At 34.3% G+C, this 21561-nt stretch overlaps 2 protein-coding genes across 3 annotated transcripts; one reads left to right on the top strand and one right to left on the bottom strand.

Annotated features, from left to right (window-relative positions):
* The first annotated feature begins 11415 nt into the window (after window positions 1-11415).
* On the top strand, window positions 11416-12400 carry LOC145966880 (uncharacterized). The gene is made up of 2 exons (XM_083091306.1): window positions 11416-12192; window positions 12271-12400. Exons 1-2 carry the CDS (start codon window positions 11731-11733, stop codon window positions 12304-12306), a joined length of 498 nt encoding a protein of 165 aa, XP_082947432.1. The 5' UTR covers window positions 11416-11730; the 3' UTR covers window positions 12307-12400.
* Window positions 12401-13248: 848 nt separating this feature from the next.
* On the bottom strand, window positions 13249-16854 carry LOC145966649 (uncharacterized). Of its 2 annotated transcripts, none has more exons than XM_083090905.1 (5): window positions 16776-16854; window positions 14237-14449; window positions 13967-14153; window positions 13705-13886; window positions 13249-13521 (listed from the first exon to the last, which is right to left on the bottom strand). In XM_083090905.1, the coding sequence occupies exons 3-5, from the start codon at window positions 13999-14001 to the stop codon at window positions 13322-13324; spliced, it is 417 nt and encodes a 138-aa protein (XP_082947031.1). In that variant the 5' UTR covers window positions 14002-14153; window positions 14237-14449; window positions 16776-16854; the 3' UTR covers window positions 13249-13321. The 2 variants fall into 2 exon arrangements, with proteins under 2 accessions (XP_082947031.1, XP_082947030.1); XM_083090904.1 differs by having other exon boundaries at window positions 14237-14545; window positions 14655-16848.
* Between the last annotated feature and the right edge of the window lie 4707 nt (window positions 16855-21561).

Below are 21561 nucleotides of genomic sequence, written 5' to 3'. Positions count from 1 at the left end.
GCCTTTCTCAACGTGGAATTTGTTGATGCAGAAGCAAGCAGACGTTGAACAATTTCTACAACCGACTGCTCTCCCATTAAGGATTGGAGATCTAATGCTTGAAATGTATCAATCGAAAATTGTAAAACTCGCATTATGCGAAAATTCTTTGTACATGAAACCACAAACATTATTACATTTATTTAATTTTGAAAATTGTATCGATCATATGCATAATTGGTTATGCGAGAATACGTATCTCGTGAATGAAAAATTTAAACAATTTGAAACTGTTTTACGACGTAACAATATTACTACTGTATGCGATGCTGTAAAAACGATACGCGATAGTGATGTCTTTAACAGCGAATCATTAATCGATTGCGAATTACTAACATGTGCTGTAAATGATATTTTTTACGATGCTTGCAATAAATAATTATTTTTATTTCATCTATGATTTTAATTCTTTCCTTCCATACGAATAAGAATAGTTATACTTTTCTCAACACGCTCCGCTAAAGATGTAGAGAAATGCTGAGGTAGATGAGACGTGATGCCCTAGTTGGAATGAGACAAAAGATATTAAAAGATATATAATGAAGAGGAGTCTGCGACATTAGAATATTATTTCTTTCGTTGTTCTGTGTTTGTCACAAAGTTGTGGAGAGTGTGTGAGGAAGAAAAGTGAAGAAGAGACAAAATTATGTGTATTCCTAAACCATACAAACCGAGGTCCGATCCACGCTTTCACTCCGATCTCCCGAGAATACACATTGCAAAATGTTTCTGGACCGAGTCCTACCGACGTCGAAACCGACACTACTGCAAGGATTGTCGGTACGGATTTTATCGAAATTATGCATTAAAACATAATTATTTCCACGGGTTCTTCGAGGGACCGTTTACACCGTTTAGGTGCTGTCACTGTGGCACGGAGGTAACGGTGATAAGATCTGTCCTAGACTGTAAGGATTGTTACCAGGAATACTGTCATACGTTCCGTACCCTCAAGAAGCAAGGATATGATGTGGATAATATGTCCATCATAGTATATAATACTGACCGTATGGAAATATGGAAGATACATTTTTTACCGTCTGAACCTCCTAGTATAGAAGAGCAACGAGAGGAGTTGCTGGAACCTTATTATATGCTGCCTACTCAGAGCGAGAATTCGGCGACGCGTAACGACCTCTTCTTTCAAGAAACATAAATTGTAAGTAACTTTCAATTTGTAATATATCAAAAAGTATCTTAAAATAAATTATTAAAAACTAATGAAATGTCTCTTTTTCAGGAGCGGCCTCCCCTCAGCCCGGCGCACCCCTTCCCCATATATTTTATTATATTTTTATATTTTATATCATTATTATTATATCTTTTATATTATTATTATTATATTATTATTAAATATTATTACATGTTAAGCACATACACACACACACACACACACACACAAAATTGTATAATACACGCACACAATAAATGTTATATTTAGTATTGAAAAGAAATGTATTTATTTACGCGCCTCTCCTTGCGTTCCCATCCTTTGCGTCTCTCTTGCGCTAGTTGTAAGTATAGCGATATCGTTCTCTCTCTCTCGTACGCGCTATCGTTCTAACAATAAGTCTCGCGTTAGTTGTAAGTCTCGCGATATCTTCGTTCTCGCTCGCACGCGTTATCTTAGCTATTATCGTTCTCTCTCGCACACGTTGTTCTCGCGATATTATCGTTCTCTTTCGTATGCGTTCTCTTCGCGCTATTATCGTTCTCTCTCATTCACAAGCTCGTCGCTATCACTCACTTACCTTTGCGTCGTCCTGCTCCCACCTATGTGGCATCTTACAATGCATCATCCTTGTCCCACGTTGACGCCATCCTTGTCACACGTTGATGACGTCACGTGTCATCCTTGTCGCACTGTCCTCTTCACACACTTTACGCTATCCTTTTCCCACACGTAGCGCTATTCTTCTCACACCACCGTCTTCTTTCCGCGGATCCCCCCTACCCGCGCGGACCCCCTCGTCCATCGCTCGCGCCGCGGATCCCCCCTACCCCCCGCGGACCCCCTCGTCCATCGCTCGCGCCGCGGATCCCCCTACCCGCGCGGACCCCCTCGTCCATCGCTCGCGCCGCGGATCCCCCCTACCCGCGCGGACCCCCTCGTCCACCAGTCGCGCCGCGGATCCCCCCTACCCGCGCGTGACGTCATCATCCCCCGCGTGACGTCATCATCCCCCGCACGTGACGTCATCATCCCCCGCACGTGACGTCATCATCCCCGCGTGACGTCATCATCCCCCGCACGTGACGTCATCATCCCCGCGTGACGTCATCATCCCCCGCACGTGACGTCATCATTCCCCGCGTGACGTCACCCCCCCCGCGTGACGTCACCCCCCGCGTGACGTCACCCCCCGCCCGCGGTTCCCCCCCGCCCGCGGTTCCCCCTCGCCCCTCACCCCCCCTCGGAGCCCCTGGGTTAGAACCGGCCTAGACACACTACTTATATAATTTGCAATGGCACCTATATCACAGTAAGTATACAAGATTTTTATAATAAAGTAAAATACGTATTATTTTGCACGTAACATATACTGTATTTATCGTTGTCTGACTTTTATAAAGTTATGTGTTTAAAAACGTCCTCGTCGTTAAAATTTTACTCGATATTATGTAGTATATATTACGTGTATTATATATTTTGAGTAAAATTTTCCTCGAAAAAGACGTTTTGGAACCCAACTTAATTGCTAATGAAAAATCAGATATTGTATTTGTTTGTTTACTTCTATTTGTAATTTGTATGTATTTGCTTACTCTATAAGTATCGGTTTATTTTTTTCTTAGAAAAGAAAATAGAGTGGGAATAAAAAAGAGGCAGGCAAAGGCAACGTCAGCACAAATAGATTATATGGTCGATTATTTTGTTCAACATCCGCATGTAACAACAAGGAAATTTAACAGTCTTCATGGAAATTCTGATTTAAGAAGATCTTGGGAGCAATTAGTAGCTGATCTTAACAAAATGGCAAAAGATGGTAAAACCAAAGATGTAAAGTCATGGAAAGCGGTAAAAAAATTAATTTATTTTTCTTTAAAAAAATGTGTTAAATATTACTATAATATTTTAGAAATAATTGTAAATTTAAAAAAATTACTTTAGAAATAATTATAAATTAAAAAAATTTCTTTTAGACATGGCGAGACAACAAAACTGCGGTTTCTCAAAAAGTAGCAAAAATTCGGGCCAATCGAACAGCAACAGGAAATATTGGTGGTCCTCTTTTGAAATTAATTGAGCGAGAAGAAAAAATTTTAGGAATTATGGGTTTTGACTACGTCGAAGGAGTGCAATGTCTTGATGCTTTCCCTGAGGAACAAGTAATAACAATTTATTATATATGTGTGTATATATATATATATATATATATATATATATACATACTCAGCAATAATAATTTTAAAATAAAATAATGAAGAGAGATATCTTAGTCAGTGTTGTTTTATTCAGTTAGAAAAGATACGTTTTAACTATATCAAAAAATCGATAAATTTGTTTAGATTGTAAGATACTTATTGTTAGAAATAATATTCAGTTATAATAATGAACGTCAACAAGACATTGTTTGATTCTTGAATATTTTTTTCAGCCACAAGCAGTAGAATTGCTTTTTCAAGGACAAGAAGAAATTTTAGAGACTGTTCCTGTCACATTCACAATACGGAATAATGATAATACAGTCAATTTTACTGGTTAGTATATTTTATTAAACATACATACTGAGTGTATCACCACAAATAATTATATAAAAATATAAATCAGCGTTGTTCTGAAAATAACACATTCCACTCTATTACTTATATTTTATTTTAGATTCTGTAATAATACCGAATTTAGAGACAGAAGGCGGCATTAATAGTTGTAAGTCATCTTCGCAAATGAATTTGGAAAGGAGAGAATCACAGGCAAGAAAATCACCAATGGAAGAATCACAAGTGGAAGCAACGCAAACAGAAGAATCACAGGCAGGACAAATGCAAGCGAGAGAATCACAGACAAGAGAGTCACAAGCAAGAGAGTCAAACGCGACAGTTTCGCAGACTCCTAACAGAATACACAGATCTGCTAAAGTTACAAGACGAGGTGAATATCGTTGTATTATAGATATCCATTTTCTTGTAACAATGTACAAATGCTATAATTTTCGTCTATGTCAAAGTTTTTTTCTTTTTAAGGTCGTGAAAGGTTGGGTACGCAGTTGATGGATGCGAGGGATGAGTTTGTTGCACTAACCGATCGTCAAATTACGTGTATGGAGGCAAGATCTTTTATACTATATTTTTCGAATATAAACTTTTTAAAAACGTGATTATAATAATCAAAATGCTTTAAACACTTTTATGTTTTCTTTGTACAGATATTCGCAATGGAAAAAATAGCCCACAATGATCAAGAACGAAATGAAATATTGCGTGCTTTGATAGAAAATGAAAAAGCTCGTATGCAAACTTATCTGGATCTAACTGTAATCATAAAAGACTGTATTCAAATTTTAAAACGGCAATAAGCGAAGTATTATGTGATATTTTGTTTTTATATATAAAAGTATTATATAAAATCAACCAAAGAGCTGTGTTATAGTGCTATAGTAATACCCACAGTATTTTTCATTTTAAAATAAAAGTATTTTAACAGTATTTTTAAGTATTTTAACAGTATTTTTAAGTATTTTAACAGTATTTTTTATTTTTCAGTATTTTTTTTTTAATTGGAAGTAAAGTTATTTTTTTTTCGTATAGTATTGCTAGCAATATATTTGTTACATACTTGAAGCATATCATTTTGACAAGAAAAATAAAAAAATTTTGAAAATATTACAACGAAAACATTGTATCATCCTATCATCATCTAAACAAATGCGTGCATACGCATATACACCCAGCATACACATATATACATATGCACACATATGATAGATTAATTACTTTTATTCATCTTGAACGCGTTCTTCTGCATCACGAAAATTGGGAAATCTTTCCCGCATAATTTGTTGTTGAATTCTTTGAGCCACAACACGTGGCCCTCTTTGAGCTAAATCTTCCTCAACATTTATAAGATATCCACCATTTCCGTTTTGACGACCAGCATTCTCATTTTGTTGATCGACAGCTATCGGTTCTTGAAAATCTTCAAAAGGTAAACGATGTTGAATTCTCATATTATGAAGTACTGCACATGCATTAACTATTCTAGCCGCAAATGCTGGTTCGTACATTAATACACGCTGATAAGAAAGACATCTCCATACAGCTTTTAAAACACTAAAGAAACGTTCAACAACATTTCTTGCCTTGCAATGCTGCTGCGTGTATTGAAACTGACGGGTGTTTTCAGGAAAATCGGCCAAAGGTGTCATAAGTCATGGTTCCAGTGGATAACCAGCATCACCTAATGTAAAATATTTTAGTTTATGTGACAAACTACTTCAAAGTGCAAATGTTTTCATTTATCAAAACCCACCGATCAGCCAAGTTCTCCGTTCTCCTCTGTTATAATAAAATTCCATGGCACGACGAATTGGAGAAACGCTCCAAATGTACGCATCGTTTCGTGCACCTGGATATCTCGGATTAATATTTAATATTTTCATATCTGGATCAACAATCTGAAAGCATAAAAGTACATGATGTTACATTCAACCAAACAATTTATGACAAAAAAACTGTAATTATATATACTTATGTTAGCTATTTTATACTTACAGCTTGCACATTTAGGGAATGATTACCATGGTGATTAATAAAGGCTTCTTCATGTTCATGAGGTGCTATAATATTTACAAAAGTGCAATCTATAGCACCTATGGCTCCCTCAAATGATTGTGCAGCAATTGAGACTTTTCACGTGCTCGCTGTCGCTCCTCTTCAGTCATTGGGAATTTCACCCATCTACGCAATAAGCGCTGATTAATCGCATCAGTCACGAGATGTAGACAACGACTTGTTGTTGTCTGACTAACATTAAATTGAAACTGATTGCCGATACTTCTTTGATAGCTACCTTGAGCATAAAATTGTATGGTAATCAATATCTATAATAACCATTTCATCTTAATAAATTTTAATTCGAAGGAATTACATTCTAATACTTCGTAAATATTTTGTTTTAGTATATTCTTTTAGTGAATATTTTTGATTTTTATTTTAAGTATGCATAAAAAAAATTAATCTACAATAAAGATATATTGCTGAAATCTTGCCAAAAATTTCAAAATTTATATTAAATAATGTGATTTTAAAATGAAACTATTTATATACTCTTTTATGTAAAAAATATTAATCAAATTCAACATTATAAAGTTGATTACAATACTTTTTTAATTACCTTTATTTCTGGCTCTAAGCCACTAATTCGTTTATTTCGTATATCGGCTCGTATTTCATTTGTAATGTGAATTATTAGTTCTGGAGTAAGACGAAAATAGACAATAAATTCATCTCGTGGGAGATGAAAAGGATTTTGAGCATCTCGAAGCCGTCTTCTCTCTACACGTCTTTCTATCCGACGTACTCTTTCCATCAAAAACGCCAATTCTCATATTAAATACTCAAGGGCCATATTCACTGCAAATTAGTTTTAATTTAAGTATATATGTATAATGCGTGTGGTATGTAAAAGTTTATAATAGTTTGGTTTCATAGAGTTGGTGACTCACATCTTAATATCAGCTCATAATGTGATAATATCATTTGTCATATCATTTAATTGTTATTTTTACATGCGTTAATTATTAAATATTGTTTGTTTTAATTATGCCACAGAAAATACTTCAGTTTAAGGTGTGTTTAGTTGAAACAAATATTTAATAATTAACGCATGTAAAAATAATAATTAAATCATATGACAAATATGATATTATTATCATAATATGATATTGAGATGTGGACATATATCTATGAAATCAATTATAATACACACTTTTTATTATTATAAACTTTTACTTACCTTGATTGTTTTAGATGGTACAATTCTCAATAAGTTCAAGTAGTGATTGTATGAATACTTTTATGCACATGCATTATATAATACAATATTATATAATATCTAAACGTTTCTAATTACTTATGACAATTGTCGTTATGCAATAGCGAGGGGTAATGGACTTCTCGCTATGATAACGTTGTATAACGAAAACTTACCGACGTTTTTCGGTATCAATAGCGACGAAAATTGTTAACATTAGTTTACAGAATCACATTTGTCATTACAATGATATCTCTTATATAACGAAACAAAAACTGTCGTTATGACCACGTAACGACTGAATAACGAATTACAGAATCGCGCTACTGTCGTGATATCTTAACGGTAGCAAATTCAGAGAGCGAAGAAATATCTACCGATGAGATAGATAATTGTTTTAACGCACAACAAAAATTAATTAAATTAATTAAGAGCGACGAAGCTTTGTACGATACCGATAGTGAAGTGGATTCTCTAGATGAAAATTTGATAAATACCTTAGACCGCGAATGCGGTAATAAAATCACGGCTTTCTTTATTGCGTATACAATTTGAAAGCGAATCCAATTACACTTGGGAGAAAGGCCCAATCCATATTGGTGTCCTCAATTTGGTAAGAATTTACTTAAAATCGCTAAACATTTTCCTCTGTGGACAGGAGTAATATCGGCCCGCATAGCATCTTCTGCTTGTAGCGAGGAATATTTTAGAGAATTAAAACAGTTGGTTTTTAAAGGTGCTAAATGTATACGTGCTGACAAATTTCTTGTTATGCACATCAGGTCGCTTGCAGGCGCGATGAAAATTTTACATGCAACTGATTTGCATGCTGTGTCAAACGATATTGACGATAGTGCTGAAAACGAAATCGATCCAAATAAATGTAATATTTCTAATATTACACAAGATATCGCTGATAATGATAGTAATGATTCTAATATCGTAGATGATCCTGCGGCCGATACAAGAAATTTAAAAGTCTGTTCGTCAATTCATGATACAACAACCGTGCACGCTAATATTCCTCCTGCGCCTATTAATGTCGATATGGAGAACGACAATATTATCAGTTCTTCTGACGTAAATTTAGCATGCCACACATATCTTAACGAAATAGAAAATTGAAGAGGTCAAAACAACAACACAAAGAGCCGTGGTAAATATTTAACCAATTGTCCAGATGTCGAGAGTATTCATCTGAAACCAAAATTTACCACAACATTACCATTATTCAAAAATGGCAATACTTTAAGTCCGGTGATACTTGCTAAAAAGCCTGTCATGCTTATAAATACATGTCCTTTTGACGCAATCGCTCGAACGTCGGATACTGCGATTGGGCAAATTTTCATCTTTATTTAGAGCAAACGCAAAATGACCTATTTCACTTTATAAAACAGCTATCGACGAGTGGGACATCCACAAAAGCATACGAAGAAAGAGGACTCATATTAAATAAATTTATTGTTTCCATATGTGGAACAATGGATTGCAGTTATAATATTTCGGATTTAGTTGCTAAACATTTATTGAAAGATGAATTCTCATGCAAAATACATCTGAATTGTTTAAACTGCAAATATTCAAAGAACTTTACCCATATTGTTCTTGATATAAATGTAAAACCCTTTTATACAGGTAATATGAATGTTTTAGAACGTGTTATCAACGAACAATATTCTTATAGCAACAAGAAATGCACCCGATGCAAAGGAGAGAATGTAGAACATTCTATTATTTGTGGCCAGCTTCTGTTTATTAATATAGAATGCCTACAATGGTCAAATCTCGCAAAAAATCTTAATGTATCAGACTGGGAAGTAACTTTTACATTAAGTCAAATACCTGTCGATTTACAATTTTATGATTGCGCGTATAAATTACTTGCAGCTATCGAGTATGAAGGCACACAAGATGCGAAAACTGTAGGTCACTGCATTGCACATATTCGCAGAGTTTCGGGAAAATGGGAAATTCACAACGATCTCTGTCGAAATAAAAAACCACTTACTGCTTCCCAACGAATACTCCTACAAAAAGAAGAAAATCACTTCTGATATTTATAAAAAAAAATAATAAATAATTCAAAAACTTAATACAAATAAAAAAAAACAGAAACAAAAAACTTCCTACAAAAATTAAAAAAAATAAAAACAAAATAACAATAAAAAAATTAAGAAATTATAATAACAATAGTAAAAATTGTAACAAAAATAATAAATTTAAAGATCCTACAAACCTTGGACAAGAAACTTCATTTTATTCTTCTTGTACTTCTCCATCTTCTTCTTCTATATTTTTACTCCCATCGATAATAGAAAAAATAACAATAAAGAAAATTATATTAACAATAAAAAATATCTCGCTATCTTATTAACCTAGGATCCTACAAACCTGAACAAGAAAACTTCATTTTATTCTTCATTTATTTCTCTATTCCTCCTTCTTCCATATTTCCACCCCCGTGTACAAACGAAACGAAAGGCGGTACAATCGTGTACAAACGATGCTTAATCGAATAGCATTTTGAAAATTGCTGTATCTCAAAGTGGGGTGCTGGCAATTTTTTAACCCCCTTGTAACTTCCACCCTTTTGAGATACAAACGAAACGGACGGCTGTACAAACGGGTACAAACGATTAGGAACCAGCATCCGCTTTCAGATTTCGAATATCTTTAAAAATGACAAAGTTACCTCTTACGCGATTTTTTGATTTTCCATATTTCCACTCCCGTGAGGGTACAAACGAAACGAAAGGCGGTACAAACGGGTACAAACGATTAGGAAATAGCACCCGCTTTCAGATTTCGAATATCTTTAAAAATGACAAAGTTACCCCTTATGCGATTTTTGATTTTCCATATTTCCACCCCCATAAGGGTACAAACGAAACGAAAGGCGGTACAAACGGGTACAAACGATGCTTAATCGAATAGCATTTTGAAAATTGCTGTTTCTCAAAGTAGGGTGCTGGCAATTTTTTCACCCCCTTGTAACTTCCACCCCTTTGAGGTACAAACGAAACGAAAGGTGGTACAAACGGGTACAAACGATGCTCAATCGAATGCTTTTATTAAATTTATGTTTTTTAAAAGTCGGGTGCCAAGTTCACACAGGTCCGGGCGGGCGATCACGTGCCCGCTGGTATGCCCGACGGCAAATGATGGCTTACCGAGGTGGCTGAGGAGGCCAACATCGCGGCAATTTTCGAGGCCGAATTATGAGGGACCGCAGTGGCCCCACTATAATAAAGAAATATTTCTTTAATTAAATTTAAATCTATAATTCTATAATTAAATAATTCATAATTAAAGATACTTCTTATTTAATGAAAAGTAATAAAATATTTTAACATTAAATAATGTGTTAAATAATTATTTATCTTCCTTTATCCTCTTTTTCCCTCTCTCTTTCAGATATTATGTTTTATTATGTAATATTAAAAAATATCTTGTCGCTAATTGACACCAGACTCACAAAATATTAATGTGTAAAAAATATCTTTTTAAAAAATATAACTTCTGTATAAATGTAATATAGATAATTATATGTAGATATATTATAGTACAATATAATATTAGTTAAAGTGTGGTACCAATAGGGCTCCAGGTGAAGGTCCACATTCTAAAAAGAACCTTACGGCCCATGGATGGTGAGGAAAATCACCATTCATTTACATTAATTTTTATATTATTATCATGACACAAACGTATAAGTGATAGATATACGTTGTTACGGCTGTCGTTATTATTGCAAATATATTATTGCAAATATATTTACTTTTGCGGAACGACTTCGATATATCGCAACGTGCACATTCATTAATTATTATGTATTATATATATTGTATATTATGTATGCATTATGTATTATATATTAGCGATTTTAAGATATGTATATTTAATATATAACGCATACATAATATATAATATAATAATACATAAAGGCTGTAAAAAAACATTTAACACTGTCACGCGTATTAAATAGTGAGAAACCAGAGGCAACGAAAACGAGAAGCATTGCTTCGTCGTCGACTGTGGAAAGTGAGAAGGAGACAGAAAACAATATCTCTGTCCTCCTTTATTATCCGAAGCTAGCTAAGGCTGAAATCACATGGTGCGGAATAGAGAGTGCGTCATAAAAACAGCCAATCAGAGCTTTGCCGCATCAACACATTCTGCAAATGTCTGACCGCCCTGTGCACATGGTGCGTCATAGACGGGTAATGACGTGTCCGGAATGAAAATAATAGATGTAATAAAACTTTTATTAAAATAATTTAAACGTTTTTATAAAATATAATATTTTTAATAGCAATAATAATCATTAATATAATATTATATGTAATTTTGTATTGAATATTAAAAAGTTGAAAACAATATTTTTAAATTTTTAAACGGCATTGACGCATTTTTGGTCATTTTTCTGCACCATGTGCACAGGGGAGGCAAAGACTTGCGGAATGCGTGATGCAGCCTCGGCCATATACATGCCAGTATTGTTGACGTTTTTTGCTAAAACTTTGTTTTTGTCAGAAAATAATAAAGGTTGTGAATATGGAAAACAAAATAATGATGGTTGAAGAGTCTATTAAAGTTTTAATGAAAGTATACATGAGAACTCCAATGTTCCATTATCGAAAGGAAAAATAAGATTAGCTTTAGTGAAATTATTATTACTGTATACAAAATTGTCAAAAGAGAAATCCAAAAGAAGAATGTGGGTCAGGCCTATTTATTCATTTAAGCAGCGTTTCCTTCAAGGAGATAGTGACAATTTAGTTAATATGTTACGAATAACAGATCCCTCACTATATTTTAATTATTTAAGGATGGATACTAGCATCTTTGAAGATCTACTATTAATAGTAGGTCCTGGGATTGAAAAACAATTAAATATTAGAGAACCAATTGCTTCACATACAAGGCTGCAAATATGCTTAAGGTATTTAGCAAGTGGAGATAGCATGAAGTCTATTGGATATGCTTTTCGAGTCGCATCAAATACTGTCTCAAAAATAGTTAACGAAACTTGCAAAGAAATATGGTTTAAATTGAAAGATTTAGTTATACCTGTACCAGACAAAGATGGATGGATGAAAATTGCTGAAGAATTTGAAACAAAGTGGAATTTTCCCCATTGTATTGGAGCTATAGATGGGAAACATATTCAGATACAGGTAAATGTTTAATGAAGCTTTACTTGTATGTTTTATTTTAGTGAGTATCAATAACATAATTTAAAATTGTAATTATAGGCTCCACCTCACAGCGGTTCCACATATTTCAATTAAAAAAAACTCATAGTATAAATCTTACTGCTGTTTCTGATGCACGCTACAGATTTATTTTGGTTGATGTAGGAGCGGAAGGTCGATGTAGTGATGCAGGAGTATTCGCTAACAGTGAATTAAAAGCAAGACTTGAAGGAAATACTTTAAGTGTACCTCCACCTTCTAAAGTTGGCCAGTATGAATTACCATTCGTTTTGATAGGTGATGAGGCGTATCCATTATTACCTTATCTGATGCGTCCTTATCCAAGACGTTCACAATTAGATCTAAAAAAAAAGGTTTACAATTACCGTCAAAGCAGAGCAAGAAGAGTTGTTGAAAGTGCTTTTGGCATCCTTGTGGCACGCTGGAGAATTTTCCGAAGACCAATTAACACATATGTGAAGAAAGCTGAAATAATAGTGTTAGCCACTCTATGTTTACATAATTTTATTATTAGTAAAGAACTTCTAAAGCATTCTAGAGATAGAAGATATTTAAATTGCACTGATAACGACAAACAACAACCATCGCTTGCTATTCGGAATATGATAAAGCAGACAAACAATGTGTCTTCCAGCAATTTATCACGCGTCTATAGAGAGAGATTCGCCAATTATTTTATGAAAGAAGGTGCTGTAAATTGGCAATGGGAAAAAGCTGTAAACAATGATTTCTAAATTTTGAAAATGATTTGTAGAATTCAATTATAATAATGTATATATATAATATTAGGAACTACTTTTTTTACTTTTCTTAATGCAACTTTGTACATTTATGACTCAAAAATGTTATTATTTCATGTATTTAACAATATTTACTATGTAATTAATTGAAATAAACAAGAACAAATGTAAGAAACTATAGTTTTTATTGAAAATAATCATTAAAAAAATGTTATAAAAATATATTATATACTTTTAATCACAAGTCTTATCATAAATATAATTTTAATATCTCGGTTCAAAATAACCATCTGGAAGACCAGTTGAATATTTTCAACCAGGGTCATCAATGATGAATGAGTATTACATTATTAAGTAAATCCTGTTTTTTCTTCTGTATTGTAAACTAAATCTAAAATTTCTTTTTCAAGAGCTCTTCTTTCTTTGAACGGCAATCTTTTTAAAATGTCACCCAAATGAAGTAAAAATCCATCAGCAGGTGTATTACACTCCGATAGGATGTTAACCAACTGCTTCTGAAATTCAACGTCTTCATGTTTCCTCTTTGGACCTAAAACATAACATAAAAATATTAAGCATAAAATTTGATAAAAATACTGTAAATACATTAAAACTAAATGCTAATAATGCCTGTTTTCAGCAAGCGACAGTGTTACACTGTGTCGTCTGTGTCGCTTCCTGAAAAACGGGCAATATAATACATAGTTTTCAAAAATGTCTTACGCAAACTTACGTTTAGTGTGCTCGTTGAAGCTACTGTTTTCAGAAATATTGCTATTGATTCCAAATGTACTTAAAGAGTCATTGTCTTCCATCGGTTCTTCAATTGTAATAACATCTGAAGCAGTGGAAATCGAAAGAGCTTTATTTGAGTCACATGAATGTGACATTTTTTCTGAAATATTACTTTTTGTGCTGAAAAATAAAATAATTATTTTATAACATATTTTGTCCATTATTTAAAAAATTATTATTGATAGTTTTTATACACTTACGGCCTGGGCTTCACTTTATCAATTAAAAACAACATGTTTTCATAATGTCGAAAAGTACAATCATCACTTGTTGTAGGCGCTGCTGAACCACTAGGTAAGTATGTATTTTTCTTCTTCTTTGCTTTATTAAAAGAGTCTCGTAAGTTTCTCCAACGCTTCTTCACATCTTCTAAGGTGAATTTATAATCTATAAATATATTTGTTATTCATGAAATATATAGATAAGTTTTCAATGGCAAAAAAATTTAAATATATTTATTTTTTACTTACCTTTTAGTTCTTTCAAAACATTTAACTATGCTTCGCGAACATTTAATGTACTTCTCTTTTTTACATCTATTGTGTGATCCCACAAACAAGGTCTCATCTGAACTGCAGTAATTAAAATTTCATCAGCTTCGAGCCAACGCCTGTCTTGCTTGCCTCGACATTTTTTCTTTTCTGATGGATCATCGTAACCCTCTTCCATTTGGCAATCTTCATCTACATCAAAATAATCATGATATATTTCCGATTCTTGTGGCAATTCCTCCTCCTCAGGCATTGTCTCTGAAGGATTTTCAGCAGAGTTTAATTTACCTACAATTTTAAAATTGTATAACATATATTTATATTTTTTGTGTATGCATATATAATAAAGTGAAACAAAATTTCGATCAAATTCTATTTAGCAAAACAGAAAACTAACCCTTAAATAAACGATTTTTTTTCATCCACATACAGTTTCATTTTTGAAATCCATGCGCGAAAAACATGGATGGTCCGAATAATTAAAGTTTTGTTTTGGTAGGAAAAAACTGCAGTAAAAGCAATGATAATACTACAAAAAATAATTGCTTAATTTACATTATAATTAATATGTTAAAGTAATATATGAATAATTTCACTTACATTTTTACTTACATTATCACATATTTGATTAGAATCACATTCATTCATTTTATTAAGAATACTTCTTTCACTTACTTTATCGAATATAGAAAAAATTAACTGGCTTTAAATACACAGATCAACGGTCAAATATTACTAAGGTTATGGCTACAAATTCTATGACGCATGACGCAACGACGCCACGAACGCATGCAGGAAAAATCGTAAACACTGCTTATATACCCGGCCGGGATTCCCCCTCCAGAAGTGCTGCTCGGGTAAGATACACGAGTGCGAAGAAGACAACAATAGTCAAGCGAATGAGCGAAGGAGACAGCATGCGCCAAGTAGTGTGAACAAGTGAGAGAGTGTGTGTGCGAGCGAGAGAGAGCGAGTGAGCGAGTGAGACAGCCGGCGAGCGTATGAACGGGATGAAGAGCGTGCATGGATGAAAACAAATAGGCGGTTAGTCTTATATGTATATTTATTTGCAGTTTAGGAACGGTGCATTGGTGCACCGTTACATATATTGTAATAACCAGTCAGAACTTATCTTTTAACGTAAATTCCTGCCTGTATATTCTGATTGATGACCTCCGAACCAATGTAACACCCGCGGAAATATGACACACACACACACCCATACACATACTCAATCATATGCACACTTTAAGGATATTATATGTTATATCACAAATCTCAATAAATTTTTGCCATTGTATTGTTTTTAAAATATATGTTGTGACCGTTTATTTTTTTGTTATATTGGGCTGATAATTGTGGCCGGTGATTTTGGCCCACGGCACACCTTCGGCGCGATTTCTCTTCAAAACTTCAACTCTAAATTTGCATGGGCGCCAGGTGCGGGAATACGCACCGCTCTAATAAAGTCTTTTGACGATATACGACACTTAAAAGAAAGCGAAAGAATCTCAAAGCTATCGCGACGGACACTCGGCTAGCCCCGTATCAAAATTGGTAGAGGGGCGGTCCGTTTAATTCTTAATTAATTAGGGAGGATCGAGAATGCAAGGTCTCTGAAAATAACACAAATTATTAAAATGACAAAAGCAGTAGTATATTTGACATGGATAATTAAGAACATTAATGTTTGACAGCAGACCGACGCGGGCGGTTGGAGAAGAAAAATTATACAGTTGGTTTTATGTTATCACCGGCAGCGACTGGCCGGTGTGCGGGCATAAGCATCGCGGTATCACGCGCCAAGCGTTGACAAAAAGCGTCGAGAGAGTTTTTGGAATTCCGCGCTATGCGAGGCTTGTCGGAGTCTCGACAGCTAGGAATTTAAACAAAATTTATAATAATGATTACCGCGCTACTCGCCCTGCTAATTTTATTTACCCGACGCGAAAGGAGAGAGCGAATTATAAGATTTGAATAAACCCGTCGGATGCGGAATGAATGAATTCTTTACACCTTGATTTCGATTTCCAATTACCGGTATTTCCACGTTAACGAAAAGAATTTAGATACGACGTGATTAATTAATAAAAGACACACTAAATCAAACGCGAACAAGTACTCACTAGAATATAATACACGGAAAGCGAGACTCGGACGTATACGAGTCGACGCCGCAACGCAATTGCCAGCTATCGAATATCGAGATCGCCTGGTGTGTATGAGCTCGGTTACAATAATTTTGACGGACAAAAATTTACAGCCAGCAATAATAATTGTACAACAAACACTTAAAGTGACTGTCGGCGCGCAACTGGGAGAGAGAGCACTTAATTTTACGAAAGCTCGAACAAAGTCTTCCGGCCGGCCGTCGTACTTTAAGACGCAAATATTAAAGACGCAAGAAAAGAATCTCACAATGAATTTAATGACGGCAGCTATGCGGCACCGACATTGTTCGAGCTAATACCTGAATTATTTAACAAAGACGGCCAGATGAGGTCGCCGCTTGTCTCACCGGTGACTCCTTGCGGTTCTCCGTGCTCTCGGCATCTACCTCTCGGATCGATATTTCTGGGCCGTCGCTCTCTTCGCCGGTCCGCCGAACAGTGAGCGGAAGGCCCGTCGGAAACACGCCAGCAAGTTAATGCGTAACTAGGCCACCTGTGGCGCTTCCGCAACCCTCAGGATCGTCGTGTGGCCCATTTAATCCTGCGACCTTCAGGGCGGTACACGTGCCTGTCGCACCCCGTTTTCTCTTTTATTTTCCATAATTCCTCTCGTCGAGGCCCGTCAGGAAGGATATTTTCGGCAGCCACTCGCCGTTATTTATAATGTTCTTCTTTAGCGCTGTTCCGGCCGAGATGACTCCGACTCGGGGTCTCAGTGTTAGTTTTTATCCGCTGGTTGGCCTTCCCCGCAGTTGTTCCCCGTATCTGCTGGGCATGTGAATGTTTACAGGGGCGGCAGCGGTAATCTTAAGTGGACTTTATTATTGACGAAATTAAATAATAATACTTAGCTTGGCGTGTTCCTTTTAGTCGGCGCCTCCGCTCGCCCGTTTCCTTGTATCCTGGACTTCTTCCTCAAGTTGAGCCACCGGTTGAGATCCCGCCAGCGTTTCCCATCACGTCCGCGCTTAAACCTAATCTTATCACGCTAATAAATAAATTTTTACGCAAGGGAGGCGAGTTTAATCTCGCCTCCAATAGCCGCTCTCTCCCTAAATCCGGGGAGAACGAGGGCCCACGACTATTCTCGTCAGATCCCGCGATCTTTGTGACGGACCGTCAAGTGTCACGTCACAATGTTTTAAGCAAACTATGAATAAAATTTTAATTTTATGATTAAATTATTACTTTTTCTAACCCGCTCTCTTCTCTGAATTCCAAGATCGCGCAAGATCCCGTCCCGAGTAAAAGGGATTAAGTTCCCTTACCAAAAACCGCCGAGCGGATAGGCCTAGGACTTCACAGAGTTAAAGGGACCATTTCGGTCACTGACCTGTGCCAGGTTCTTAACAGTCTGCTTGATCTGATATATACACACGCCCTAACAAGTGTGTCACGGAGTAAGTAGGTTGCGTCCTTCCAGTTGGCCCATCCATTAAAGGGCCTGGACGTAACAAAGTATCTCTCATGCAATATTGACGATTATTGGGTTATAATTGGATTATATGCTTATCTCTTTTTTTCTTCTCTATATTTTTCTCTTATTTTTTTACATGTATAATTCTCGTCACGTTAGTATCACTTATATATTTGTCGATTTTTTTGTTTTATTATTTGCACACGGATCTTTTTTTTCAAGTTGAGTACTGCAGTTTCGAAAATAATTATCGATTTAAGATACATTCTATGAGAGGAAACTTTTAATAGTTTATTTACGTATCTTAAAATCGATTCAAACAATTCTTTTCATACATTTTGCATATAAAAAAATATTAAGCTAAGATTAAAATATCAAGCTAAGAAAAATATACGAGATATTTAATATTTTATAAAGAAAAAATATATTTGCCTATTAAAGATATTTTCTTATAACTTCGTGTTAAATATATAATATATAAAAAATGTATAAGAAAAGCATTTTTAACGCTGTCATGCATATAGAAATATTGATAAACGACGACCGTCATCTTCATTATTGGCTTGATAAGGAGACAGAAAACAAATGTCCTCTTCTGCTAGCCAAAGCAATGAGCTCACATGTATACGTTTTTGCTTGTGTGCGTTATCTCCTACCTATGATTGCATGTGCTCGCGTTGCAATCGAGCAATTCTGCGCGCGTGTTTTATTTTTCAATATTTGTGCATTATGACTGTTTATTATTTTAATAATAATATGTAATATGTAATATAATATTAAATATTAATATAATATATAATATAATATGTAATATGTAATAAAATATTAAAAATAATATTTAAAAAAACGTAATATATGATATAAAAAGTATAACGTAATAGTTAAAATATATTATTTTTCAATTAATGTATCTATTTCTTATTATTTAGTCTTTTAATTTCATTCTGACATATTAAACGCGGATATATCGAATTGTAAACTATCAGACATACTTTCTTGCTACTTTGAGAAAATACGTCATTTTTCGAATAGACAACCCAGCTATTAGTTATAGTACTAGTTATAGTTATTAGTATATTAGTTATAGTGGTATATTGTTGAGTGGGAAATTACAACTAACAATTATATAAATGTTACTTGATGTTTGCTGGGAATGTTGTCAGTGTTTTTCGAATAATCAAGTTATAATATACGACTATTTAGAGACGAAACACGCATCGAATATGACCCATATTAAGCTGGCCCCCCAACTAACGCCAAATAAAATCTTATCCATTAAATAATTTAGTGCTAATTATGTGCTAATTTGTTGCCGTAGTCCGGATTTTGTTGCTCAAACCGTTTAGCAGAAAATTACGTTTGAAGTTTGGGGGGCCAGCTTGACATTAAGCTAGCCCCCCCCATAATGAAAAAAATATATAAAATGCTCCAATTAAAAAATCAATTACACTAGAATTTGTTGCTCCAAAATCATGTAAAAACATTTTGTAAAAATTGTGTTATTTAATTAAAACCAACATACCATAAGTATCGCCGAGCGATGCCATTCATTTGTACAAGAGAAAAGTAACTAAAAGAATTTGTTGCTCGCGTCTTTTTGGTATTAAAATAATTGGTAGACAATATACTATCGAAATATATAAAAGACTGAATGTGTTGCTCGTTTTAAACTATTAAAAATCGACACTTTGTCGCCGTGAACCCTGCACGGCGCGTATTAATATAACATAAATTAACTAAAAGAATTTGTTGCTCGCATGTTTTTGGTATTAAAATAATTGGTAGACAATATACTATCGAAATATATAAAAGACTGAATTTGTTGCTCGTTTTAAACTATTAAAAATCGACACTTTGTCGGCGCGAAGCCTGTATGGCGCGCATTAATATAACATAAATTAACTAAAAGAATTTGTTGCTCGCATGTTTTTGGTATTAAAATAATTGGTAGACAATATACTATCGAAATATATAAAAGATTGAATTTGTTGCTCGTTTTAAACCATTAAAAATCGACACTTTGTCGGCGCAAAGCCTGTACGGCGCGTATTAATATAACATAAATTAACTAAAAGAATTTGTTGCTCGCGTTTTTTTGGTATCAAAATAATCTGTAGACATTATACTATCGAAATATATGAGAGATTAAATTTGTTGCTCGTTTTAAACTATTAAAAACCGACACTTTATCGCCGTGAACCCTGTACCGCGCGCATTAATATAACATAAATTTACTAAAAGAATTTGTTGCTCGTGTCTTTTTGATATCAAAATAATCTGTAGATAATATACTATCGAAATATATAAGAGATGGAATTTGTTGCTCGTTTTAAACTATTAAAAACCGACACTTTGTCGCCGTGAACCTTGTACGGCGCGCATTAATATAACATAAATTAACTAAAAGAATTTGTTGCTCGCATCTTTTTGGTATCAAAATAATCTGTAGACATTATACTATCGAAATATATAAGAGATTGAATTTGTTGCTCGTTTTAAACTATTAAAATCCGACACTTTGTCGCTGTGAACCCTGTATGGCGCGCATTAATATAACATAAATTAACTAAAAGAATTTGTTGCTCGCGTCTTTTTGATATCAAAATAATCTGTAGATAATATACTATCGAAATATATAAGAGATGGAATTTGTTGCTCGTTCTAAACTATTAAAAACCCACACTTTGTCGGCGCGGAGCCTGTACGATGCGCATTAATATAACATAAATTAACTAAAAGAATTTGTTGCTCGCGTCTTTTTGGTATTAAAATAATCTGTAGACATTATACTATCGAAATATATAAGAGATTGAATTTGTTGCTCGTTTTAAACTATGAAAAACCGACACTTTGTCGGCGCAAACCCTGTACAGCACGCATTAATATAACATAAATTAACTAAAAGAATTTGTTGCTCGCGTCTTTTTGGTATTAAAATAATTGGTAGACAATATACTATCGAAATATATAAGAGATTGAATTTGTTGCCCGTTTTAAACGATGAAAAACCGACACTATGTCGGCGCGAAGCCTGTACGGCGCGCATTAATATAAGGGTGCGTTCCGATTTACACATGTAATGCATAGACTGCATTATTGTTGCGCAGCGCTTCGAAATCGTTCCGTTTTATCAATGCGCATGAAGCGCTTTAATTATTCAGAACGGTGTCTGCGCATTCTATGCGCTAATACGATTTGAAATTGGTAAAATAGTAAAAAAAATAAATAAAAATAGAATAAAATAATAAATACAAATAAAATATAAAAATAAATTGTAAATATAAATAAATAATAATAAATATAAACATAAATAAATATTAATAATAATAAATATAAATATAAATAAATAATAAATATAAATAAAATAAAATAAATCAAGGTAAAATAATATATTAATATTAGCTTGGCTTGTTTTCTCCATATCATTTTTATTTAAAAACAGTCATCATTTCATTAGTTTCTTCAATTAAAACTGGAAATTCATATAATTGTTGTTTTTTCATCGTCACAAAGAATCTGTTATCTGTTATTGCGTTCCGAATTACGCATAAAACGCATAGATCGCATAAACGCATCAACGCATCAACTGCCTCAAGTCGAGAGTAGAGGCAGTGAATGCGCTGGAAGGGTGCTAAGAATTTAGTACAGTTAGTACAATCTAGAGAATTCTCAGCGCTACTAAAGCGCTACCAATGCGCGCATTGGTTAAATCGGAA

The sequence above is a fragment of the Camponotus vicinus genome, unplaced genomic scaffold (assembly GCF_025532165.1).
Source record: "Camponotus vicinus isolate PSW18456_S1 unplaced genomic scaffold, iyCamVici1.0 SCAF_2, whole genome shotgun sequence".
Lineage (NCBI taxonomy): Eukaryota > Metazoa > Arthropoda > Insecta > Hymenoptera > Formicidae > Camponotus > Camponotus vicinus.
The sequence above is the reverse complement of the archived record's forward strand: the minus strand, read 5'-3'. Positions and strand labels throughout refer to the sequence as shown.

What these genes read in the sequence shown, in the direction of transcription:
- LOC145966880 (XM_083091306.1), top strand. Translation starts at nt 11,731, where the DNA reads ATGTGGGTCAGGCCTATTTATTCATTTAAGCAGCGTTTCCTTCAAGGA. An exon ending in GGAAACATATTCAGATACAG is followed by an intron (nt 12,193 to 12,270) that starts GTAAATGTTTAA and finishes TTGTAATTATAG; the next exon opens with GCTCCACCTCACAGCGGTTC.
- LOC145966649 (XM_083090905.1), bottom strand. Translation starts at nt 14,001, where the DNA reads ATGTTGTTTTTAATTGATAAAGTGAAGCCCAGGCC. An exon ending in GATAAAGTGAAGCCCAGGCC is followed by an intron (nt 13,887 to 13,966) that starts GTAAGTGTATAA and finishes TTTATTTTTCAG; the next exon opens with CACAAAAAGTAATATTTCAG. An exon ending in CTTCAACGAGCACACTAAAC is followed by an intron (nt 13,522 to 13,704) that starts GTAAGTTTGCGT and finishes GTTATGTTTTAG; the next exon opens with GTCCAAAGAGGAAACATGAA.